The following is a 27,615-nucleotide window of genomic DNA, read 5'->3' on the forward strand; positions in this document are numbered from 1 at the left end:
TGAAACTCGATTTTTACGTTGAATAAACATATTGGGCTTTTATACGGGGATTAGCTGACCGATTTTGCAAAAAAAACGAGTTTTACGAGCTACTACATGTATATAATTGTGTACATCTAAGTGGTACCCTTGAACAACTGGCACATACTTTGCGAAAGTTTCTTTTTTGGTTCAGTATACTTGATATTTGGTGAGAATAATACATTTCTTTTACGCTGGAGAGTTATAATATATTGAGTCCAGTTAAATCCTCGCCCAGAAAACCACATACGAAGCGTTACATAACACCAGCTATCATTTACCATTTTGTCTTTATGTAGTTACGTTAGGTAGGGTCCGCCATTCCACCTGCTGTGCCAGTGCGAGGTCGTTAACGTTGTCTATATCTGGTGATTTGTCCTCGCTCTTCGCCAAAGTTCATCCCAGATCGATATGTTCAATGGAAGACAGCGGGCAAGGGCAAGACGTTAACGTGGTTGCGAGCTAGAAAATTGGCTGTTAACCGGGCAGGGTTTGGTCTGGAAAGTTAAACCAGGACCATGAGCCTGCATAAATGGCAAAAGAGTGTTTGCCAGAATATGCACATAACCTGATAACCCTGTACTGTAAGGTTGCTGCACACAACCACAAGCTCTGTCTTTCGGTCCTCCATAATCCCTCCCCGTATCATCACACTTCCTCCACCAAACCTATCCCTTTCCCGGATGCTACATTGTGTGGAATGTTCTGCGACGATAAATTCGCACCCCGATGGTCTTACTCTAAAGCGAGATTCGTTGCTGAAAATAACCCGACCCCAATGGTTTCGTGTCCAGCGTAAGTGACGATGTGCCCAGGCCAACCTGGCGACCCTATGGCGGGGTCTCAGTGTCTGACCAGTATATGGTCTAAGGGCACCCGCTTACAGCATCCCAATAGTCTGATTACGTTGATTTTCAGAGAGCCGTGGCATTGCTGCGGAAAGTCTTAAGATTTAACAATAATGTTTTTCGAAGTAATTGATAAGAGCAAAAGTTTCTGTGTAAGAATTTTGCGTTTAAGTCCCCCAGCGTGATATAACTGCACGAGATTATCAGGTTTGTGTAGTGTATCAACAGGTCAAAAAAATGAGGTAGACTTGATTATCACCATGATGAGTACGCATAAATAATGTAAAGTTTTTTTTTTTTTTGGCTGAGTGTATAAGCAAAAAGTTTAAACTCTTATTTATTGGGTTTAGACTACATTTTATATGTATCTTTAACTATTTTTCCAATTTTTTTATGACAGTTTGTCAATTTTTATTTATATGTGATTAGATATGATCAAAACTATATTCATAACAAAATTTTTTGTTGGAATTAAAGAAAGCAACCACGCTCCTATGTAATACATTGTATAAATGATTGTTAATGATAAAAGGAAAATGTTAGCCAGCGGTCATTATTCAATAATTTATCATGTATTTGGTATTAGTTATCATAATGAGTATGTCCGCCGGTATGCGCATGATTTGGTTTGTGACTAAAACAGAAACATGAGCACTGTGGACAACGTGGGCTGTTTTTTCTATGAGACATTCTCATCACGTTAACTCAGACAGGTATATTACGTGATAAGGAATTTTCAATATTCTAGAAAACATTGAGACAACATCTGACAGGATTAATCAGACACATTTTCCCACTTCTCAGGTGTAATATATTTAATGACCGGTTCAAAACGAGTTTGGAACTGTCTAACTGAGACAATCTCAAACCATTTTATGTAAGACATTCTCACTATGGCAGGTTCTCCCGTGACCTTCTCACTGTCGGGTAGGACCGCCATGTAACATTCTCTCTGTAATCAGGACCTTTGACTATGTGGCATTCTATGTAGCAGGTCCTCTTTCTAAGCGACGCATTCTCATGTCAGGTTATATCTCTGCGACACTTCTTTTAATGTACCAAGAGCGTTTCCTTACTATATAATGGAAAGTCTCACATTCTCAGACATCAGAAACACTCTAGATCACCTTGCTGTGCTACCAACTTCTATGTTTCAGGACCTTTTCCAAATACATGTACCATCTATATATATCCACACTGGAAATAAGTACATTTCTATAGACTTCCTATCTATATTACAGGATCTCTTTCCTACCAGGAACGTTTTGTTTCCTGTTTATTACAGGACTTCTTCCTAGGATTATATAGCTATGTATAAGGATCTTTCTCTTGAACAATTCTGTGCTTGCATTGTTAGCTATAATACTGGACTGAACCTCTACACATAATTGGACGTCCTCATTTTTCACAAAATCAAGGGACATAACTCAATGTTACTCATGCAATATAGAAGTGCACATTTATACCAAAGAAGTTCTGAAAACCTTTTTGTCATATTCTTTGACAGCAGTGAATAGACAAAGTCATGGGTCATAACTCTGAGATTATAGGTTTGATATTTGTTTGGATTTAACAGCAACACCGACACATTAATTGTGATACCTTGCTAAACACTATAACAAGTAGACATAGAAAGAGTTGGTATAAATGATTTAGTTAAATTTTGATATGAAAATTAAAACACATTTCAACAACATAATAGGGTTGGTGCCTTTCTTTCACCTTCTTATGTTTACAAAGCATATGGTTACCGCTGGAATATCATTATGTATGCATATTTGGATGGATGGACATACAGACAACAGCAAATCTATTGTAAATGTCGTGAGTAATTATAAAATAACAATTTAAAACTTAAAGGTGATTTGTCAATGCCAAATTTTATCCCAATTGCATCATATACATGTAACCACATTGCATAGTAAAATGTGTAACAATAGTTATATTAACATTAAATTAAAACATAACAAAACTTAATCATGATGTTGAAGGAATATTAATAATATTATTACTTAAACCAAGTATTACCAATTAAACAATGGACATGTACATACTATGGTATTTCTTGCATCTTGTTTTGACCAATTCATAAGTAAACACATAATTTGTACGAATGGAAAACTGATGAACAATTCCTGAGAATAATTAATTTATGGAATTCTTAATTTACATTGGTGAGCAAGAAAAATAACTCAGTTAAGTTTTTGGTAAATGATAGAAGCATAAGACTAGTCATTATATATATTGTTTTAAATTGATCTTATAGTGGGTCACTTTTTTCTTCTTCAAATATCTGTTAACTGAGAAGTAATTTACTAAGTAACTGTAGATATTCAGTACCATTTACATACTCTAAACTCTAATGTACAGAAAAGAAACGTTTTTTTGTGAACACAAATCTGTGAACTTAATTGCATCAAACTCTACATTCAACATAGACTACACACCACTTTAACCATTTAAATATCATCTAAAACAATACAGTCATGCAGCAGTAAATATACTGAACTGAAACAATATTGCATAAATGCTATTGTTCTTATTCTTTAAGCTAAACATAATACATTACTTTCATAAATAATAATGTAAACGTTGTACATGTAGTATCAAAAATTTTGTTCAAAGTATCCATGCAGTTTTATAAAGCTTGAACAGCTTTTAAATGAAACTAAATAAAATTATAGGCTCTATCATAAACAGAAATATTTTTTCTATTATTGAGCAATGTCTTTTATCACAACAAAAATAGGTGTATCGAAGATCAAACAAGAGAAAAAATCTTAAAATATTATACATGAAGCTCTGACATACATTTTTCTTGAATAAAATTAAGCTTAGCAAAATACACTGTGTTCTCTTACATCAATCTGAATAAAGTTCAGATCCACTAAAGTTAGTTCTTGCACGAAGATCTGATTTTAGCCATGCCATCAAACTGTCCCTTACAAATAGGCATTTGACAAAGAATCAAAATATTGCTGTCCGTGGAAGTGAAACAAATTGTTGATTTTTGTTAGAAAAAAAATTGTATTAAGTAATTTGAAACAAATAAACTGAAAATAATAGACTCAATCTTTAATTGGCAAGACTGTTTTGCCAGTTTACCCAATGGCTACATGAACACATGTTTGTTCTCGGAACCGTAAATATTAAAATTTCTCAAAATTGTGAAGCTTGCTGATGAATGGCTGTTTGAAAGGTCATGATAAAGTGACCTCCTATGCCCGTCAGATCCTAATGCATAGCATTAATTAGGAGATGATTTTAATCAGATTGTGCTAACATCCTCTTGGGTCGATTCATGTCTTATATCTTCTTGGACTAGTTATACAACTATTTAACTTTCAATTTTGTGCTATACACACGTGTAGTGGCTTGAATATTTCAAACCTGTAGTCGTGGGGTTCTTGAGACTTGAATATTTTAATCCTTATCTACAAAAGTTTACTTTTGCTACAAATAGATAGTAACTGTTTAGCACTATCGTGTTTATCTATTTACTTTGTTTTCTTGCTAATTAAATATCATCCAAAATTATTACAAAATTTCTTTACCATGGTGCAAAATTTGTATAATATAATTGAATATATAAATAAAAGTCTGTTAACATGTTGGAAAGCAGAAAATAGCACAATAATTAAGTTGTAAAGTGTAAGCAAGTCAGCATTGGCTGCAGCTGAGTGCTGTTATATACCCTATGAGTGAATGCCCTATTGTACCCCTATGACATGATCATGTAACAGTTCATGTATATAATACATATTGTGAAGAGTTCTAGCTAAAGTCTGGCTTTTCTGGCACGGTACAGCCTGATCGTTGTATCACAAGGTTAGCTGCATAGTTACCACACTTTACACATGTTGCTAACGGCTTTTTCTGTACTAACTGGGACAGAAAACCTGCAGAATAAACACATGCTTTTATTATATTGTTTCAGAAATACATGAATGAAAATATTCAATGATTCATGGCTATTATTTTGTTCAGGTAATAAAATTTATGTATTTTATTAAGTTAATAAAACACATAAATTTATGTAGGACCTACATGACAATGGCAACACCTATATATGAATGACAATTATGCTTAATTTACAATACACTCTTATGACTGTTTTTATTCTAAACCAAATCAAATGTTGTAAAATTTCTATGTTTTATTTAAAGAAGCTTTGTTTATATCACAGAATAAGGTAGAGGTTGGTTTACTGCATGCATAATTATATACTGTTGAAAATAAAATATAATCTTTCTTTTATGCTCTGAAATATAACTGTCTAGAACCTGAGAATACAACATAAACTGAATAGAAATATTTTAATGGCTAGAAGTAACCTTCACTAGGAACAGACTGGTAATCTGAGGATCACCAGTACAAGCCCTGTTTATTATTTTTGCTTGTCATGTTCTAATTTTGTCCATACTAATATTTATCAATTTATGTAACTTCATTCACATATTACCTCCAACAAATGCATCCCCAGCACCATTTGTATCTACAATATCCTTGCTTTTAATTGGGATAATTGGGAACTCTTCTACTTTTCCCTCTGGAAAAAACAACAAGAAAACATAAAGTTCAATGTTTAAACTATGCAATACCTCTAATGGGTCATTTCTAAAAGTTAGCACTATTTAAATGCTTTTACAAGTAATAGTTTAAGTTTGATAGAAAAATTGTAGTCATACATACATATCTTTGTGTATGCAACTATGCTTCCTTTAATATAGATGCAAATTTCTAGCTGTTTATTATTTACACTTTTTTTGATATCTGTATTGTATACAACACATGTCATTTTAATATATAGAAATTACATATTTCCTTACTTTCATATTTCTTTTGGGTAAAGAAGAGATGTAATTTTACTCTTAATGACTAATATTCAACAATTTAAAGTAAGCCTTTAGTTTTTACGAACTACAAATGCTACACTTTTATACAAAATAAAATACAAAACAACATAAAACTACAAATTCTTTTTTATTTTCGAAATTATTAAACCTCAATAAGCTATGAAAAGGTTTTTTTTATATCCAAATGATGAACTAGTAATGTGAACTCTTTATCTAGTAGACTTATTTTGTCAAAATATCAAACAAAGAAAACATAAAAGTTGACTTTGTGATCAGACGAAGTGACATTAATTTCATGTCCAAAGACAGACTGAATGACACATTAATAATAATTTGCAAAAATCTCTGAACAATGTATGCCATCTGAAGTTAGGGCTTTTAATTTTCAGCTTACTTTTTTAAATTTGCAAACTTCAATTTTACAGGTTTTAATGAAACCAAATTCTAGTTTTTACTGTAGCCATTTCAATCCAATCAAACTAACCATCTTTATGCATGTATAATATTAGAATGTTATCACAAACAATGTGTCTTTATTGATTTTCTTTTAATGTTGCGACTTCAAAGATTTGGGCCCAGCATCAAAAATAAATGTAGAGATAAGATTTAACGACATCCAGATGCAATTTATAAACATTTTTACTCATTTAGAAGGCTTGATAAAAGTCAAAGTATATAAATGTTTATTTTGCTGATGTAGAATAATATGAAAGGAAATATTGTGGTATGAGTAATATGTACTGTTGTACGTATTGTCTGATGTGTCACCGCAATATACAGGTATATTGCTTATCACAGCGCCTCTACAACTTATGACCCAAAGACATGCATTAAGTTTCAAGTGGATAATAACAGTAGTTTTGATAATTAATGATGAATGCAAAACTTAAACCAAAAATTTTCTAAGTTTACAAAGGGCCATTATTCAGTCAAATTCCATGCAAGTGTTATTTGACTGTAACTGTAACTAGTGAACTCCAATTATTATCCTGGAGACGTGTTAAATTTCAGTAATTCAAGTGTTCTGATGTAAAACACTAACCAAGAGTTTTCTAAGTTCACAAAGGACCAGAATTTATTCAATTCAGTCAAAGTTATGCCAGAAATATTGGCCTTGGATATGACCTCCAGTTTTGGACAAGAAGACATGCATTAAGATTCAAGTGAATACCACAAGTATTTCACTTCACTTGAATCTTAATACATGCCTTCTTGACTATCCAAGGCCTATGACTCTGGCAGGTATTCTGATTCACATGTAATTACAATGTATCATCTTAAAATACCTCGAGTAGTTTTGAAAATACATGTAATAATTAAATGAAAATCCATGCTAGAGTTATAGGCCTTGGATAGTAACCTCTAATGTTGATCTTATAGATATGTTTAAGTTTCAAGTGAAAAATTTCAGCAGTATTTATTAAAATTTATGTTATATGCAAAAGCCAAAACTTAAACCAGAATTTTTTTTCTAAATTCACAAAGGGCCATAATATGGTCAAATTCTATGGTTAAGTCCCTTGGATAGTGACCTATAATGGTCTCAAATTACTGACAAAAGAGTTATGGTCTTGTTTTTAAGTTTGAAGTAAACATTCAAAATGAATGTAGTAAAATTATCAAACTTTATTAAAAATTCTTATATTAAGGTTGTTGACAGATCAACTTCCAAAAATTCAGGAAAGAATAACATAGAAATTACTGTAATGATTTTAAGAGGAAAATAAAATATAAATTAACATTTGAGCCGCGTCACAACAAAACCAATGTAATGAGTTTGCTACCAGCATGGATCCAGACCAGCCTGCGCTTCCGCGCAGTCTGATCTGGATCCATACTGTTCGCTTACAAACCCTATTACAAGTAGAGAAACTGATAGCAAACAGCATGGATCCTGATCAGTCTGCGCGGATGCGCAGGCTGATCTGGATCCATGCTGGTCGCAAACGCACTATGTTGGTTTTGTCGTGATGCGGCTCATTTGTAATGGTTACCATATGCAACAACTACAGGTAAATCTCCCTGAGTTATCACCACCATTCTTGGCTTATCTTTATTCTCCTTTCCCATGGCTGCCATCTTCAATGCAATCTCAGGAATTTTTTCAGTCTGCAAAGAATATGAAATATTGTACAGGTATATAACTTAAATATAATTATTTAACATAATATTTCTTAAGTCAATAGTGTAGAAAATTTTAAATGCCTTTATGCTGGGCATATTCTTCCCATTTTGTTCAATATATTATTAATTACTTTCTATTGTACTAAGATTAACCTTTTTTAAGCTATAAACATATAATAACTGTTATTAAATAATTTAAATATTTTCATAATACTTCTCAATTAGCTTCCATTGTGGCAGAAACCTCTTAAAGGAAGCATTTATGTATTTGACATAGACACCTAATCAATAGCTGTGCCAGTTCTCCTTAACTTTTTTATTGGGTTTTAAAATCACACTGACCCTGTTCAGGCCTTATCACGACTTTCCAGCTTTACTGTTCAGAATTAAAGCATAAACAGATGCAGAACCTTTCTATAAGCTAGCTGTCCCATTTGATTGAATACAAAGTTGGTAGCACTATTCAAAATCAAGGCAGAGTGGGACAAGTGATATCGCTGATCCACTCACCAATTTCTATATAAATTATTAAAGAAAACAGTTAATTGTTACTTACCCCTAATTCATTTTCTTTAGAAAATGTTGCTGCTTCCTAAAAGAAATACACAAATCAGTATACCATTATTCTTATCTACAACTAGGGAACTTTATATCTTTATACACATAAGGAGGCCACTTCCAAAATTGTCTTTAACACCTGTAATTGTTTATCTTAATGCATGTAAAATCCATGTAGGTAACTCTGTATAAATGACAAATCCCAAGTTGAAGTATTGTATTTTGTAACAAGGGATAAACTGAACTGTATGAAAGGAAATGATGATGTTCACCAGTTTAAAATATTACCAGCATAAAACATATCATCATATATAAGAATCTAATGTAGCACTTACAGTTTCATTCCCAAATATAATATCTGCATAAGGCAACACTTGGAGCATTTTATCTTTGAAGAATTGACAAAGGAATGGTGCAGACAAGTTCATACAGAATGTTTTACCATTCTCATGAGAGTGTTTGGCAAGTCGTAGTATGGTGGGTGGGCTAACTGTCAATGGAAATCCCTGTAAATCCAACATAGAAACACAAATTGAAATCTCTACTTAATAACAATATGTGCAAGTACTACAGGGTTACTTTACAATGTTAGAGAGCAAAACTTAATCTAAATCATATCATAACAAAAGTATGTAGCTAAGTACATATTTTGAACAATCAAAGATGCTTACTTAAATTTTATACAATTCTTATGTACACAACTGAAGAGGTCATATTTCATTTGCATGGAAACACTTACAGCACAATAATAGAAGTCAGCTGTTTCTACAAGCTTCCAATTTTCTGCATTATCTAAATGATCTTCAGTAAAACAGTTGGCAGCAGCCAAATTTGCACATAGAGATCTGGAAGAAAAACAAGCAACAGTATATACAATCTTATTTAAAGCTTATACTTCTTCAGTTTTTTTTTACATATTTTTATTTGATAATTCAGTCTTAATGATGACTATCAATCCTATGCAAGCATAATTACTCTAAGAATAAAATTTTATAAGTTTGCGAATCTAGCGATACAATGGCAGGCGAATATCTCTATCGAATTTTCTTTAAGAGTTCATGAACCCGTGACAGTTTGGTGGCTTCTTAAAGCCCTATATGCCTGAATGCAAACTTATTTGTGGAATCAATGCTTTGTATTTGAATAGGGGATCCAAACAACAAGTTTGGTCAAAATATATTACATGTTTCAAGAAAATGTGCTGTTAAATAAAATTGTAGAAAAAAAGTTAGTAATGGGCAGATGGTAAATTATTACAACTCTAAATATAATATATTGTTTTTAACAACTTTTATGAAATTGGCTCTGACTTGCAGTTTTCCAAACATGACTGACTTCTATCTTACTATAGTATGTAGATGTACCTGTTTTCGCCTGTTACAATCACAGCACAAGTGCCCGTTGGTTCCTTCTCTGTGTTTTGAAGTTGCATCTTCACACCCATTTCACATGCTTTATCTACCAAAATCTTTCCATATGTATCTTTATTTACACAACCAAAGAACGTTGTGGCATTTGGTTTTTCTATTAACCACTGCAATATAAAGAAAAAATCAATTGACTTTATCATATAATCAGTTACTTGTCAGAAAATGAAGACATATATTAAGTATATTGATAAAATTAACATATATACTACTCAAATCACCTTTAAATAGACTTTTGTCCATAATTTCTTTATAACAACAAAAGCTGGCAGTAGGACAGTACTCTCAACTTTTTTCAGTGCTTATAAGTAAAGCAAGAGCCTGGATAATATAAAAATTAGCAAAGAGGAAAATTTCAGTTACAAAAATACAAACAATACATGATATAGTTAAAAGTCTTGGATATTGACAAAAGAATTTTGTAAAGTTTGTAAAGGTTCAAAGTCCATGCAAGAGTTATGGCTATTACAAAGTGACCTTGAATTGTAAGTAATAAAGCATAACTCAAGTTTTAAGTTAATGCAATCAGTGTTTCTTTGAAAGATTAATTAATGTTGCAAGCTAAACCTAAACCATTTTTTTTTGTTATTCCCAAAGGGCTATAATTCAGTCAAAATCCATGTTAAGAGTTATGTGGGGTCCAAAAGCAATCCTAACTGGGCCTTTTTATAAACATGCTTTATACCAAGTTTGATTATATTTTCTCATTCCTAACTCTTGTTATTGTCCAGAAACTATTTTTCTATTTTAAGTGACAGTGACCTCGAGTCCTAGGAGATCTAAAAGCAATCCTAACTGGGGTTTCCATATAAGGTTGCTAAGTATATAAGTTTGATTACAATAAGTCATTCCATACTATAATTATCATCCGGTAACCATGAAGTTGATGGACCGACAAGTTAACTACTAACTATATACCCCCCTTAACTTCGTTTGTGGGGGTATAATAAATCCTTTGTATTCTTGACTGATTGGTAATGTGATATGGTAATCTGATTACATGTATCTGACATATTACATTTACACTAAAAGGTATCCACAACATATTGTATGATGTCATGGTTATCATTACTATCTCATCTACCTATGCTGCAGCTAGTTATCAATCATGATGTATTTACCTGTGCAACTTTTATAGAATTCAAAGTTGCTCCACCTGGCACATATTGTACATCTGTAAAACTTTTTGTCATGTCATCATACCTGAAACATTAAAATAATGTCACTTGACACTTCAAAGTGATAATTACATATTGGTATGCTAAATTACATATTGTGTGCATAGTGGAATCTTTACTTAAATACCTATATACATAAATGTTTTGATTACTGCAAAGTAGGTGAACATTCTATACCATAATATCATGTTACAATGATACACTTTGTAAGCTGATGAGAATACTGAGTAAGCCTATATTCATAATTGATTTCTTTCCATAATATTGTAACACCATCAGCAAACTTGCAATACACTTTCAACAAGAGCCATGTCAACATGGCCATCCCCCGCCGAATGTGTTTGCTCATTGGAAGAATGTATATGTAGTAGAGCGGAATAATTCCATTTTAAGAGGTCTTTTGGTAATGAAAACTGATGGCTATAGTGAATACAGATTTGAAACCTATGTGAATACTGATGGCTCAAAATAACAAAGGGCAATTACTGAAAAATAATGCAGGGTAGGTTATCATTCTTGTGTGCTGCATCCCTCCTCAGTAAAATCTATCCACCTATGAAGTTTCAAGTTGATACCTCAAATACCTTTTGATAAAAAAATTGAATTGAAAAATTAAGTATAAAAAAGAACAAAGGGCAATAACACAACAATTATAAAAGGTAGAGTTATCATTCTTGTGTAGTGCACACCTCCTGAGTGAGATCTATGCACCTATGAAGTTTCATTTTGATATCTCAAAGGCTTTTTGAGTTATGCTCTGGACAAAAAATAATTTTGAAAAATAACAAAGGGCAATAACTCAAAAATAATGCAGGGTAGAGTTATCATTCTTAAGCACTGCACTCCTCCTCAATGAGATCCATCCACCTTTGAAGTTTCAAGTTGATACCTCAAATACTTTTCAGATAAGCTCTGGACAAAATAGCATGAAAAAAAAAACAAAGGGCAATAACTCAAAAATTGTAAAGGGAAGAGTTATCATTCTTGCGCACAACATTCCTCCTCAATAAGATCTATCCACCTATGACATTTCATGTTGATATCTCAAACACTTTTTGAGTTATGCTCCACTCAGGTGAAAAATTAGGTATGAAAAATAACAAAGGGCAATAACTCAAAAATTATGAAAGGTAGAGTTATCATTCTTGTGCACTGCACACCTCCTGAGTGAGATCTATGCACCTATGAAGTTTCATGTTAATATCTCATAGGCTTTTGGAGTTATGCTCTGGACAAAAATCAATTTTGAAAAATAACAAAGGGCAATAACTCAAAAATCATGCAAGGTAGAGTTATCATTCTTGTGCACTGCACTCCTCCTCAATGAGGTCTATCCACCTATGAAGTTTCAAGTTGATAACTCAAATACTTTTAGAGATATGCTCCGAACAAAAATGTCGGACGGAACGACGGACGGACGGAAGGTCGGACGGACGGAGACTATTTCTATATCCTCCGCCGAAATTTTTCGGCGGGGGATAATAAATCTGACATTAGTTAGGCTGTTGGCAGCATGTCAAATCAAGTTTTGAAACAACATTGAAACCTAGTTTGTCTATTCCATATTAATGCACAAACATTAAATAATTTATCTTTAGTGATGAAAAATCAATATTAAAATGTTAATTCTTACATGGGTTTGTGCTTATCTTCTGCTAGTATAGCATTGTTGGCTTCTAGATCGTACCTGAAGAAAAATGAAATTATATTCTCAATAATCATATATGAAAATATATATCAAGAGTTGGGTTTCATAGTCTACGCAAAAAAAAAATCATTCATGTACTGAAACAGTACATTAACAGACAAGAAAACATTAACAGTGTCTATTCTAGGACGTGCGATTCACGCTTGTATTTCACATATCGCGCACAATTCAAAATTATGTGTGCGTGAAAATGGCGCTTCTATATAGAAAAAACTTAATAAGAAATCGTAAAACTTCCATCCTGCATTTATTTGTTTGTTTTGTTTACATGAACACTGGAAACCGAAGGGAGGTAACTGTCAGCTAAAAATAATAAATATTTTTCGTTTAAACTTTAGGGGGGACAACTCCTGTTCCCTTTAAATAAATATTTTTGTTTTAATTATTACATCGGTTGAACGCCTCTCCTCGTATAACTTAATGCAGAAAAATTAGCGATATGTCTAAAGACAGAATAACAGATTTTTTAGGTAAAACATGCAATGAAAAAGCATCATCAACTGACGATAAACAGTCAGATTGTACAATTGTTTCAAGACTCAAATCAAATGAAAATGAGACTGCTAATGAACCTGGTCCTTCTAAAAATCCAAGCCCTCAACTTTCCAAAATTCTTGGGAAAAAAATCGACCCTTGATGCTTCAAGGGTTCTCCTGGAATTCAATACCAAGAAGCAGATATTTTTTTTTTCAAAAACTGTCATTTAATGCTGGCATGTAAATGAATAACATGTTAAATGAGGTCAAGCAATAAAACATGTAAATTGATTAAAACAGGCAATTTATATTGGCACCCCTTGATTTTGAACCCCCCCCCTTTTTGAAATAGAGGGGGGAAAATCACCCCTATTTTTGAATTCCTAGAATAGACACTGCATTAACAAGAAATGTCCAACGACACATATGCCCCACTTTCTAGCCCTTGACTCACATTTTTGGTAATTTTGTTATAGAAACTTGCCATAAATGGGTACATGGAAGTGTTCAATTATGGAAAAAAGAATAATAATGAAGTCAAGACTTTGTAATAAATAGTTTTGAAGATAATGAGCGAAACCATTCTTACATTTAAGGCCCCTGTGACCTTGACCTTTGACCCAGTGACCCCAAAATCGATAGGGGTCACTTACTAGTTATGACCAATTAATATGTGAAATATGAAGACTTTGTGATAAAAAGTTTTAAGTTAATAAGTGGAAACCATTCTGACATTTAAGGCCCTTGTGACCTTGACATTTGAACTAGTGACACCAATTGCAATATGGGTCATCTGCTGGTTATGACCAATTATTATGTGAAATAGGAAGACTTTGTGATGAAAACTTTTCAAAATAATCAGCTAAAATCATTCTTCCATTCATGGACCCTGTGACCTTGACCTGTGACCTGGTGACCCCAAAATCAATAGGGGTCATCTACTAATTATGACCAATCAATATGTGAAATCTGAAGACTTTGTGATAAATAGTAACCAAGATAATAAGCGGAAATCATACAACCATTCTAGGCCCCTGTAAACATGACCTTGGACCGAGTGACTCCAAAATCAATAGGGATCATCTACTAGTTATGACCAATCAATATGTGAAATATGACGACTTTGTGATGAATTGTAACCAAGATAATGAGCTGAAACCATTCTGACATTTAAGGTCCCTGTGACCTTGACCTTTGGCCTAGTGACCCCAAAATCAATAGGGGTCATCTACAAGTTATGACCAATCACTATGTGAAATATAAAGAGTTTGTGATGAATTCTTTTTTAAGATAATCAGCGGAAACCATTATGATATTTAAGGCCCCTGTGACCTTGAAATTTGATCTAGTGACCCCAAAATCAATAAGGATCATCTACTAGTTATGACCAATCACTTTGTGAAATATTTGAAAGATAAATAATAGGTATCTTTGCAGCACACTAAAAAAATTACTTATGTCTCATGTCACAACTGAAATGAAAAAAAGCTTATACATAAAAAGTGTTAACTTACTTTTTTAAAAACTCTGCTGTGCCCACAACTTGAATATCCAACAATGGATTTCCATATCCAAGCAATACACCCTCTCTGAAATTATCAATTGTTGTATTAAATTTATGTATAAAACTTATCATTAAAAAAATATGTTTCAACAAAGTTTTATAGACAATATAAAATGAAAGAATGCTTAATTTATTACTTTTATTTATTTCTAATTTACTCACTGACCTTGATCAGAAATGTCATATATCATACTCCCATTTCTGGTATATTATCAACAGAGAGATAAATATTACTACTTCATGTACACATCACTAGGTAGCACAATTTCTGAACTTGTCACATGTACAACACAACAAAAATGATATAACAATCTGCATGCCTTATAATATAAACAATTATTTTATTGGAACCTATTTCATTTTGCTTCAATGATGATGCAGTGCTAAGTACATCAAATGGAAGTTTTAAATACAACTCACTTTGCCATGATCCTTTATGTGAATGAGAAAGAGTTAACGATACACACAACCTATATAACTACGTGGACTTTCCCATTTTTTTCGCAATGGTAACATTTTAGATGGGATTGTAATGTTTTAATACTTAAAATTTTTCTGATTTGTAGAACATTCACTTCAGAATATATAAAAGACATACAGAACTGTTACAGAAAATGGTCAGGATAAGGCAGAAAATCTTATTAAACTTTATTAACCCATCTGATGAATGGACTACTCCAAATTCATTTTGACCAATGAAAAATAACTAAAATAACCCGCGGATTCACATTTATTTGCCTTCGAAAAATAAGGGGAAAACAGTAAAAAATAAATTAATTCAAAAGAAAAGTAATTTCCATTAAAATATAATTAACACTTAGCTAAACCTTATATAATCTGTTTTGATCTTTTTAGTCGCAGGCTGCGTATCGCCGTTTGTGTGTTCTAAGCTGCTATTTTCGTTCTTATCTGCCATTTTGTCAAGGGAAAGAACTCTAATGTACCGGAAAATTCCGGGATCCGGGATCGTATTAGATATTTAGTGTGTAAAACATTTCGGTCCCCGGCGTTTCAGCTCTTCACTAAATCTCTCCCATTTTCAGTTCAGAATAAGTCTTAACCTTTACGTGTGTTATACCAGAATGTTTATGCATTTCAATGAATGAATGAACAAATGAACGAAAGAATTAATTGATTAATTAATCTAATTATGATTTTGTAATATTTATAATGAGGCTAAAACAGTAGGAAAACAGTAATCAAAACAAACAAAACTGAACATAAACTTTATTAAACAAAACATATTATACAAACATGCATTTATTACCAACAACTTTAGAAAAACAAACTTTAACAATTAAAAACCAAGACACAAAACAATACATGAAACAGACATTCATTATCAAAAATTATAACTATTTAAACATAACTTGTACATAAAAATCATATACATTTAGAAAAACTTGTAAGACTTAACAACTGAGATTTATAAGAAATATATGTAACCATTATCACACGAAATTTGACTAATCACGTATAAAACAGACAAAAACTAGAATACTCTTAATAATCTGATTTTAATCTGGAATAATAACGGTAAGTGACGAGGTTGAACAATACAAAACAACACTTAACAGTCAAACATTTATGTTGTACTTTTATGAAATAAAAAAAAAACTATGACATTTTTATGAATAACATTTTTAAAAATATACATACATACGTAACTAACAACGGATCGAGGTTTATTTTATAGACTTATTTCAATCACAGGCGTTCGGCACGTTTACCTTTCCATTAATGGTCAAACTATCGTACAAAATCTCCGCTTTCAGGGCTGGGAATCAGAACTGCGTCGTTTCTGGTCTACAAAATGATAAAAAAAAACGAATGAAAAAGGTACATGTATGTTTTTGTTTATTACTCTTTTTGTTGGAAATGACAAAAATCAGATATATGTATTAACATGCTCCACTATTTTCCGTTTCCTTCGGTATATAATTATGTTGCTTGCACAACTATTTTGTAAAACATGTTATATAGCGAACTTGCAATTTGAAGCGGGCCATAATTATTTATAAAGTTTTGTGGATACGACGCAGTTTATATTGCTTTATCCATTTGTTTCCTTTAAATCAATTATATACTAGTACTTCAAATTATGCTAGAAACGTAATTTGAGTAGCTAAAATATGAACTGTATAGTGTGTCGTATCCACAAAACTTTATAACGTACAATTATGGGGTGGTTGTCTCGAAAAATTCTCGCATCTTAAACTTGTTACCAATCTCGTTTCTCAAACGTTATTTACGACGTCGTATATGTAAAGGTGGGTTTGTGTAGTTAAATCTTAGGCCGGTTTTGATATTGATGCATTTTTTTGCAGTATTTTATATCATAGTTAAAATTAGTTTAGAAAAATGGCGGGGTCAAGAAACAAGGAGGCCAATTTTTTTTTCTACAAATGAACTTCATGTACTTGCAAGAGAGGTGACTGAGAGCAAATCACTTCTTTTCAGCAATTTTTCTGAAATAATCCCTTATGAAAAGAAAAAAAATCTGTTCAGATGAGAGCAAAAGTGAATTCCTTTTCGTCCTGTGAAAGAAGCTGCACAGAAGTAAGAAAGAAGTTGGGTATATTGCATAATCATGAAGGAAAAAAAGCAAACAAGCAAACAAAAAAAAAAAAACACAACTTTTTACAACAATGTTCAAGTCTATTCAACGACGCGTAGGAAAAGGACGCAAGTAAAAAAGATGACGTCAGACGTTCAACGGCTGCGCGAACGCTGCCAAACTAAAAGTAATCCAAGTGTATTGTCACAATTGCGGTGTAATGTTTAACTGTTTTTGAAAAAATGTTATTTGAATCGAAAAATATACCATAAAGAGCACAACGCAACAATATTTATTAAGTAAATTAACAACTTTAGAAATCAAGTGGATTATCATGAAAATTTAAACGTTCGCCAAAAGACATTCATGCATAGTGTGACGGCCTGTGGGTGTTATGGATTTTATATCACTGACATAACTCAGTTTTTCCACTGGTTGGTATTAAATAAATACAGCATATTTGTTAATTGTGAGTAAATATGATATACAGGCCAAAGAAATGCACTATTTTCTCAATTTGATGTGTGATATTATAGCATATTCACGAAAAACTCATTCTATTCTCATCTAATGCATAAAAGTCGAGAAAACGGCAATGTTCAATGAATGCACGTAAAAAAGATGACGTCAGACGTTCGACGGCTTCGCGAACGCTACGTGAACAAAAGTAATTCAAGTTTATAGTCAAAATTGCAGCGTATTTTTTTAACTTTTTTAAACAGAGAAACATTGACATTTGAATCGAGAAATATGCCATTTAGAACAAAACGCTTATAATGGAAATTTACAAACTTACGGAATCATGAAAATTAAAATGTTCGCCAAAAGCTATACTAGCACTCTCCTGCCCAGTGATCTCCCCTTATCAGGGGGGTTATCAGTGAGAAGTTTGCTATACCAGTCCCAGTGTGATTGATATACTGTGGGTGATATGGATTTTATTTCACTAATAATATATAGAGGATATTGAATGAGTGTAAATTCAAAACTGAATTTATTGCACGAGTTGAATAAAATTATATTATGCTCGCCAGAGGCTCACATAATATAATTTCATTCAACTCGTGCAATAAATTCAGTAATGAACTTACACGAATTTAATATTCTATTTATCACATATCCAAGATAAAAACCGTTTAAAGTGAAATTAGAGTCATTTTTCATTGGCGCGTCTATAGTATAACGCTAACATTTATCGTTCATATATAACGCTAATGACGTCACGTCAAAATATATGCACGGTCGTGCAATACCATATTTACGGAGTCGCAAAATCGGCACGGGTGTGTGATAACAGGTTATAATACATTGTTGTGTATAACACTGAATTCTATTGGACGAGTACACAGCTTGACGAGGCGCGACTTCTTTATTTCACACCATCTATGTTTTAACATTTTGCCAGAACTTTATTTCTTTGCGTACAATATGGATATGATATGTATTGCTTGGACTTGCGAAATGAAAACGAGACTATATGGAGTTCAATATGCAATTGATTGACTCTTTGGATTGTAAAAATGAAAAAAGAGGCTTCATTGGGTACACTATGCTTTTGACATGGATTCTTTTGACTCTTGAAAACAAAATGAGGCTGAACTGACAAGAAGGAATCCAATATTATTCCAATAATATTCGTTATTGTAGACTAACGATGTTGTTATGTGGTCGATTTTTTACCATAACTTTCCGAGATGCTTAAGAATCTTCGTAAATTACGAACTTTTCGAGAAAATCAGAACAAGGCAGTCTGAAGGACAGCTAAATCCCCTTCCACAGTGAACAGTGTACTTCTTCACCTTTTACTAACCATGACCTTGATGTTGTGTCATGCATATCATAAGCACATGGGTGTAGCAACCTGGATGTTGAGTTCTGCAAATTGTGTCATGGTGGGGATCATTTGTGCCATGTAATTTATAAATCTTTGAATTGTCAATAAGTTATAGAGCGGACATGAAAAATAGATGTTTTTACATTGGACCTTTGATTGTGACCTTCAGGGTTTTGACTTGATTATAGTGCTCTGCCAATGGAGTCATAATGGTGATATATTTCTGCCAAGTTATCTTAAAACATTGCAGCGGTTTAAATGTCTTAAATGACTTTCTAACATTGGACCTGTAAGTGTGACCTTGACCTTGGAGGTCTCATAATTGTGATCACTTTTGCCAAGCTATTAAAAAAAATCAGAGGTTTAAAAGTTATGAAGGGGACAGGAAATGTAGACTTTTATACATTAGACCTTTAAAGGGACTCCACTGAGGTTTTTTTTTGACATGACGGGACTGGAAATATTTTTTTGAGATTATTACTCCATCTGATGTAGGTCTATACCAACAACTTATGTGCAAAATTTCAGATCATTAGCTCGCTTCGTTTTTCCAGAATAATTGTTTTAATTGTCAAAAATGACCTAAAATTGAAAAGCGTTTAAACGCTTTTCACTCAAATCGGACTGAGAATAACACAAACATACCATTTTCAGTGTATTTCAAGGTATATTTCTAAATTATCCTTTGTATATATTTCCATTTAAGGTGCAACAGTTGATCAATGTGAGAAATTAAAATTTTATGGTTTTAGGCTTATTAACCTCAGTGGAGTTCCTTTAAGTGTGACCTTGGGGGTAGCAACCCAATTATTGCGCTCTGCACATCTTCTTATAATGGTGATCAATTGTGCCAAGTTATCTTTTTAAAATTTCAGCAGTTAAAAAGTTATGGAGCGGACAGGAAATGTAGACTTTTAACATTTGACCTTTAAGTGTGACCTTGACCTTGATGGTAGCAACCAAATTATTGCGCTCTGCACATTGTCTCATTCCGGTGATCACTTAAGTCAAGTAATTTTAAAACATTTACAGCGGTTTAAGGATTATGAAGCGGACACAAAATGTAGACATTTTTTATTATGAAATGAAGACTTTTTAACATTTGACCTTTAAGTGTGACGTTAACCTTGGGGTATCAACCCAATTAGTGCGCTCTGCACATCGTCTTATTATGGTGATCACTTGTGCCCAGTAATTTCCAAAAAAATTCAGCGGTTTAAAAGTTTTGGATCGGACACAAAATATAGACTTTTATTATGAAATGAAGACTTTTAGACCTTTAAATGCGACCATGACCTTGTGGGTAGCAACGCAATTATTACGCTCTGCACACTTGTGCCAAGTTATTTTGATTTTTTTAGCGGTTAAAAAGTTATGGAGCGGACACGAAAGTGTTACGGGCGGACATACGATCAGACGGACTGACAGACAGACAGACAGACCATACTTTATGGTTTTATAGAACAATGCAACATGCCTATTACATAAGGTTTTTTTCTATGAAACAAATTGTTTACTTGTGCATGTCCGTGACGCTAGAGGTCTCACATAATCTAGCTTAATCCATCGGGCTGCTCTTCTTTGGGCAATTTAGATTTTATCTATTTGTGTTTTTGGGAGACCATACTTCGGAACCATATTCAAGCTGGGTTTGCTTTCTTGGATGTCCTGTCTATATGGACATCCCACGTGAGATTTCTGATATATCCACGCCTAGGTATTTAGTCGAGGTAACCGATTCTAATTGGACTCCATGAAGGTAGTATTGTGTTGGGATAGGATGTTTCCTTTTTTCAACGTGGATGTCTTGACACTTTGAAGGGTCAAATTTCATATCCTACTCCAACTTGATTTAGTCCGATTTGGAGGGTGACTGATTGGTTTGCAGACGCCAGATCAATGTATTTTGTAGTATCGTCTGCAAACAATGGGAATTTATGTTTTGTCGGATGTCATTTATATAGACCAGAAACAGGAAGGGTCCTAGAATAGAGCCTTGGGGGACACCTGAGGATACTGGGATGGGGTTAGAGCAGCTGCCATTCAGCACAACAGATTGCAGCCTGTTATCTAGAAAACTTTTGACCCATTTTAAAGTTTGACCTCTGATTCCATAATTAAATCGGTATTTATTTTTATTACTGATATATGATCTTGCAGGTTAAATGTTAGACACTACATTAAGCGTAGAGGTATTTTTTCTGACGTAATTTGGTTATTTGACGCAATATCTAAGGTCATATGACGTGTAAGCATTACTTCTTTTTCATGCTGTGCATATATCGTGTAACAGGCTAATGCACTTGACTCATTGTCCTATCTGTTTGGTAGATGAAATGTTTGAAGCGTGTTTGATATTAAGTTGGCACAATTTTATGCACTTTAATTGCCGCCTGTAAATGAGTGAAGATCATATTGGGTAAGTGAACATATTCTACCTTATCTCGTGAACATATTTTTCTACCGATGCTAAATTGTAAGATCCAGACAATTGCGAGATCCAGACGACCGATTATATTTTTCCAGATACCTGACGTATATTTGATTTAGTAGGTAACTAGGTACATGTACTTTCCTTATATACATTTGAGCTTACCTTCGATTTCTTTTCTTTTATATTTGACCACAGACATAATCACAATATATATATAGATGTAATATTTATGACGTAAGTAGGCGAGATGTTTTTAATACTGATATTACATGATTTAAAGTCATCTATAAATTATATGTACAAGCGTTGCACGTTTTAACAACCAGCAACAACAACAAATAAGCCAAAAGAGAAAACTTTCAAAATAGTGTATCACAGACAACTGTCAAAAGACAAAAATAAAAAAGACCGGCAACTTATCATAAGAGTGATTTTACTGCATTCATGAATAAATACTGAACATACGCTAAAGTATTATATATATACTATATATATATAAAGTCATTTAAAATGCCTCAGAATATATCCAAACATTTTGTACAATCCTGAAGGTAATAAATAGCGCACACCATTCAACTCCAACTGTCCAAAACAACTACAACAACAACAACAGCAACACAAAAGAAAACAAAAGAAAACACCCGTTAATTTTAGTAAACAAAACACACTGCGCTGACATATAGCGCCGTGGTATACCAAAACTATGTATTAAATTAGAAACAACAGCTTTCTTACACCCACTTCAATGGATGGAATAATTGTGTTCCTACAGCAGATAAGCATTTCTATATTCAATTAATCAATCATTTTAAAAATTCCGAGAGCTTAAATTATAATACTCATATCATTCCGACAGGTTTTATTCCCTGCGGTCTGGAGACCGCAGGGTATTGGTACGCGTTTAACTTTTGAGGCATGGAGGAGCTCGTGACCTGTTTTCGGTACATGGAGGAGCATGTGATCTGTAAACCGTACATGATTGGTTAATTGACCTTTTTCGAAAACCTAGCTAAATACCGTTTGCCGGTACGTTACGGATTTACCTCTAGGGAATTAGTCCGAATTACACCTAATTAACAACAAAAAACTATTACGTGATATTTCTAATTTTCTATAATTATTTTACCGTTTAAGGTGGAAAAACTTTTGAATGATGTGTTTGAAAATTATCAATGTTTCTTTAATATCTATCTCATTTACAATTTTATACTGAAAATCTACAAAATTAAAATATTCGTAGTGGCACCTGCCATACTAAAGTATAAAATAGAGATATTTTCTGCGTAAATTTGTGTGTTTACTTTATTCTTTTGGCTCGGAATTATTCAGAAATTGGTATTTAATCATATTCTTAAAAAGAAATAATTGTTTTTTGTTCGACCTTCTCCGGTCTCAGGTCTTTAACGGTCACCAGTTTCCAAAGACCTTCTTCTAAATTGATCGATTATTGTCAACTATATACCTGATACAAACGTTTATTTATCCCCCTAAACAATGTTGAAGATAGTTAAATGAAATATCTTATCACCATTAAAAATGTTCTCCGCAGGAAACCCTTTTACTTGTATCTTTCTGAAATATATCCAATAACAAACTGCCAGTGTAGGCCTATGGACCACGTGATGTTCCAATAGATACCATTATCGGATCTAGTCTTATCAATGGCCATCAATCTGAGATAAGCCTCGTTTCCATTCCTAGAGTCCAAAACATCTGTATCAAATGCAGATCACACCCCATTTGACCTCGTTTTCATTTTCTGAGTCCAAAATATTTATATCAATTGCATACCACACGCCATATAGCCTCGTTTTCATTTTCACAGTCCAAACTATATATTCCAAACGCATGCCATACTCCATCTAGCCTCATTTCCATTTTTTTGGGGTCAAAAAATTGATATAAATTCCTTATTTTTAAAATGTCAAAAAGTGAAATAAATATTGTGATGTAATATAGAACAGAAAAGAATAGAATAGAATTTTTATTAACGTTTACAATTCATGTATCTTTTTAATACATCAAATTAGATACATATAATGTAATGCACGTAATAAGCAAACATGTTTTCAATATATCACAGAGAATGAACAAATAATCAATATTGAAATAATTTGGTGATTTAAGAATCAGCAAGTTATGGCGTTATGAAAATATTATGTTGTAAATACACATACATGTATTTAAATATCACATCAGTTAGGGCATTACTTCGTTACAAACATGTGGAGAAAAGACTCATTCTTATTAAGATGGAAAATTGGCTAGAGTCTAGATGCATATATACGATTTCAAATACATGTAATACTGTCTATCTTATAATTTAGTAAACGCTTTTACATTTCAAATTCTTATTTAATTCTTTGCATTAAATCATTTCTAATTTTATTGGCCGAGTTCGTGTATTTACACGAATTGATTAGAATGCATTAATTGTTTAACTGTAACAATTCTGATATAATTTTGTTGATATCACATACTTGGTAGATACGTTCCTGTCGTTCCAACCTATATTCAGACCATACCTGGCAGATTCAATTCTTAACTTAGGGGCAGATATACATAATTTTGTGAGACATATTCTTGAAGATTTACATCATAGCAAATTCAGATAATTTTCCATACTAAAGCTATTTTCCACATATGCATATAAAGTATTTAAAACATTTATTAACAGCTATATGGGCAAAGCATTTTTGTTTAAAACAATTTACACTCTTTGTTTGAAAATCGGTATGCATGTTTTTACGTCAAATCTTCTTACACAGTTCCAAACATCAGAAAATCCATATTCATCAAGCAACTTTTTAACAAGATAATTATGCCCAGTTATTTGTACCGTTTAAACTATACTATTCTTGCGCATTTTGATAAATACCCTTTGCATTTTTTTTCTGTATTCATTAGCTTAAACCAATACTTAATGATTAACAAATAAAGGATATCGTCAAAGTTCACCACGTGCAATATGTTTTTATACTTGTATGACTACAAAACTAGTATGAAATTCTCTCAAGATCTTTAGATTTAGAGAAACCCCGTATTGGACATGCGTAATTCAAAATAGAGCCAACAAAAAAGTCAAATATATGGATCGGAATAGATAGATTAACATCATATTTCATAAAAGTCGCATGATGTTTCACGATTTGCCTACAATAAATTGATTATTTGAAACAAAGTAACCTGTATAGTTAAAGCGACTTCTAAATAGTTAAAATCATTTACAATCTCCAACGGCTCATTAATTGTCATAATACCATTTCCCTGACCTTTTTATCGACCCCTTTTTCGAAAAACAACACTTTTTGTTTTAGTCGTAATTATCTCAAGACCCCAATAACAACAATATCTATATACAGATTTAGGACTATTTTGGAGACCTCATCGAGTTTTACCAATTAAAAACATGTCATCGGCAAATAAAACAATATTTATACTAAAATCATCCAATGTAATTCCACTATTCATCTCACCTTGTCAGAATAATTCAATGTCTCCCATAAAAATAGAGCACAAAATATACATTTTTTGAGAAAAATACTGATTCTATTGGACAAGTTCAAAATTGCCAAACCTTTACCAATGAAGATTTGACAGCTGAGTACTCGTCCAATGGCATTCAGTATTAAACTCAACAATGTATTACATTGGAATTCATATTATGTTTGCAAAAGAAAGTAAATAAAAAAATATGTTTTTCCCCTTTCAAAACTTGATTTTTTTACATTATCCAAATTGAAAATGATCTCACATTCGTTTTACATACGACTTGCTATTTTCTTATTTCATATTCAAAGAGGTTTAGCATGGCACGCTATCTTGCCCGAGTTGTGTATAAAAACATACTCGATCTCAAACGTTTCGTTCCAAATATTTTCAATGAGGATACTCGGAAGGCTGTCACATATTCCCGTTGTCATGGTAACGTTTGCAACATTAGGATGACACACCATGTCTTTCAGGAGCATCCCATTTGATCTTTCCGAAGACGTATCATGTACCACAGGTTTCCAACAATCATAGCTTATTTCATCATCTTCTTGATTAACACTTGCACCAACGGCTAACAAGGCTAAGCCACCAGTGCCCACAGTTGCAACAAGTGCACCTGAAATCGAATACTTGAATTGACGTACATCCATTATATCTACTGTAATTAATTTTATATATTTAAAAAAAAATATTTTTAGCGAAGTTTTTACAGTCATAAAATGTTATCTCATTTACTGTCATAAATACATGTAATTAAGTTAAACAAGCAAATTACATAAAAATTTACAAATTCATATAAAAATTTAAAATATGTCTCGTCATCTGTTATCTTTATTCAGATACTGTTGGACACAAATGTTTGTTCATTAAACAAAAGTTGAACATTGATGTCACCCTCGTATGTATATATCTCAAAATAGCGTTCAGAAAGTACAACACAAAATAACATTGTTATTTTTGAATGATAAATCGGTGTAACATACCAGCTCCAGCACCTGTGCCACCTACCCCGGCACCGGCTGTTCCTCCGGCCAAACCACCCCATAATGCACCAGATGCAATAGTGCCCGCCCCTGCACCCGTTCCGGCCGTTGCCACAGCACCAGCTCCTGCTATCGCCCCACCAGCTGTTCCTACACCAGCAGCTGTTGCCACTGCTGAAGCTGTACCAGCCATCGCGCCGCCTGCTCCAGCTGCTCCTCCAAATGACGCACTACCAACAGTAATTGGCGCAAGTGCTGCCCCACCAGTACATATAATAGATACCGCTGCTACTGTCCCAACAACCATTTTTAACCTGAAATTGATTCTCACAGTTTACTGATTGTATATAGTAAGGGCTTTGCAATAAAGATATTATTAAAATCCATATTTGTTTAAACTTAAATGCTAAGATGCTGCTTAGAAGAAAAAAAAGACAACTTTTCACCGATATATATTGAAACTGTCATTCAAATGGAAAATGCTTTAGAACAAATATAAATGATTATGATTTCCTTAGATTTGCAACTACTACGACACTTTCATATGTAGTTTTTAATGTTAAATTATCTGAAAAGATAAGTTAAGATTACTGTTGGAACAAATTTTATTTTCTGATGAACCGATGTAAATGATGCCTTAAAGAATATTCGTCTGACAAAAAATAATAAAATGATAGAAAATCTAAATACCCTTTCTCGTTAATTAAATATGCGTGCCTCCGAATGCTCCGGGCTTTGCAGATATAAATGACCATTTAGTTTCTTTATCAAGTTACACATTTTTTGGGATTTTACAGCTTGTTTTCCGGAAAAGAGAGAGAGAAAAAACCACAAAGAAAACCCCCAAAAAACCAGAACTTGATTTGGCTATCATTTATATTAAAGGCACGCCAAGCCTCAGAAATATATACGAATTTTTTTAATTTATTAATTTTTACTTTGGAATTTTTGAACAGTGCGAGCATGATAAGTGGATTTTAAAAGATAGTATGAAGTAAGTGCCGATTAAAAAAAATAATAAATGTACAAAATAACTTGAAAAATGGAACTATCTTAATGGATTAAATATAATTTTAACCATTAAAGCAGAGTTAAATGTTAAATTATTGGTCATATAAGTAGAAAAATGTAAACGAAGTGGTACGTACGAGTGATACGTATAACATTACTAATAGAGACAAAGCAACATAATTATGACATATGAATACCTTTTGGGTAACTGTAACAGAACATTCATAATAAATACAATTTATCTTTTAAGAAATTAAAATAATAGTAGTTTTTGGGTTAAATGGGCCTTTAATTAACATTTTAAAACAGAAAGTAATGTACTTTCTGTTTCGTATCTAATTTTAGAACTCTCTGAAAATCATTCCATCTAAAAGGAAACGAGTTTTCTGAAAATTATATCACTTGAAATTACCTTAACTGTTATTTTGGTACATCAGGTACAAATATTCAACTTTATGGACTGTTACTGACACGCCCGTTTAACTCACAACGAGTGAAAAATGTCCATCGGTTAAAATGTTGTGAGCAACTTCCGTTCCTC

The 27,615-nt window shown here is 32.8% G+C and overlaps 2 protein-coding genes across 3 annotated transcripts; both read right to left on the bottom strand.

The window, feature by feature from the left end:
• Positions 1-2,730: 2,730 nt before the first annotated feature.
• LOC132719811 (uncharacterized) lies at positions 2,731-15,737 on the bottom strand. Of its 2 annotated transcripts, none has more exons than XM_060703732.1 (11): positions 15,588-15,737; positions 14,711-14,785; positions 12,646-12,699; positions 10,956-11,037; positions 9,772-9,941; positions 9,147-9,252; positions 8,743-8,913; positions 8,406-8,441; positions 7,720-7,834; positions 5,332-5,418; positions 2,731-4,768 (listed from the first exon to the last, which is right to left on the bottom strand). In XM_060703732.1, exons 1-11 carry the CDS (start codon positions 15,674-15,676, stop codon positions 4,644-4,646), a joined length of 1,110 nt encoding a protein of 369 aa, XP_060559715.1. In that variant the 5' UTR covers positions 15,677-15,737; the 3' UTR covers positions 2,731-4,643. The 2 variants fall into 2 exon arrangements, with proteins under 2 accessions (XP_060559715.1, XP_060559716.1); XM_060703733.1 differs by lacking the exon at positions 15,588-15,737 and adding an exon at positions 15,181-15,218.
• An 8,747-nt stretch (positions 15,738-24,484) lies between these two features.
• On the bottom strand, positions 24,485-26,908 carry LOC132719812 (PE-PGRS family protein PE_PGRS61-like). Its single transcript, XM_060703734.1, has 3 exons — positions 26,754-26,908; positions 26,064-26,377; positions 24,485-25,696 (listed from the first exon to the last, which is right to left on the bottom strand). Exons 1-3 carry the CDS (start codon positions 26,816-26,818, stop codon positions 25,380-25,382), a joined length of 696 nt encoding a protein of 231 aa, XP_060559717.1. The 5' UTR covers positions 26,819-26,908; the 3' UTR covers positions 24,485-25,379.
• Positions 26,909-27,615: the final 707 nt, after the last annotated feature.

Source organism: Ruditapes philippinarum, unplaced genomic scaffold (assembly GCF_026571515.1).
Source record: "Ruditapes philippinarum isolate M1 unplaced genomic scaffold, ASM2657151v2 ctg135_1_1_1_1, whole genome shotgun sequence".
NCBI classification, from domain to species: domain Eukaryota; kingdom Metazoa; phylum Mollusca; class Bivalvia; order Venerida; family Veneridae; genus Ruditapes; species Ruditapes philippinarum.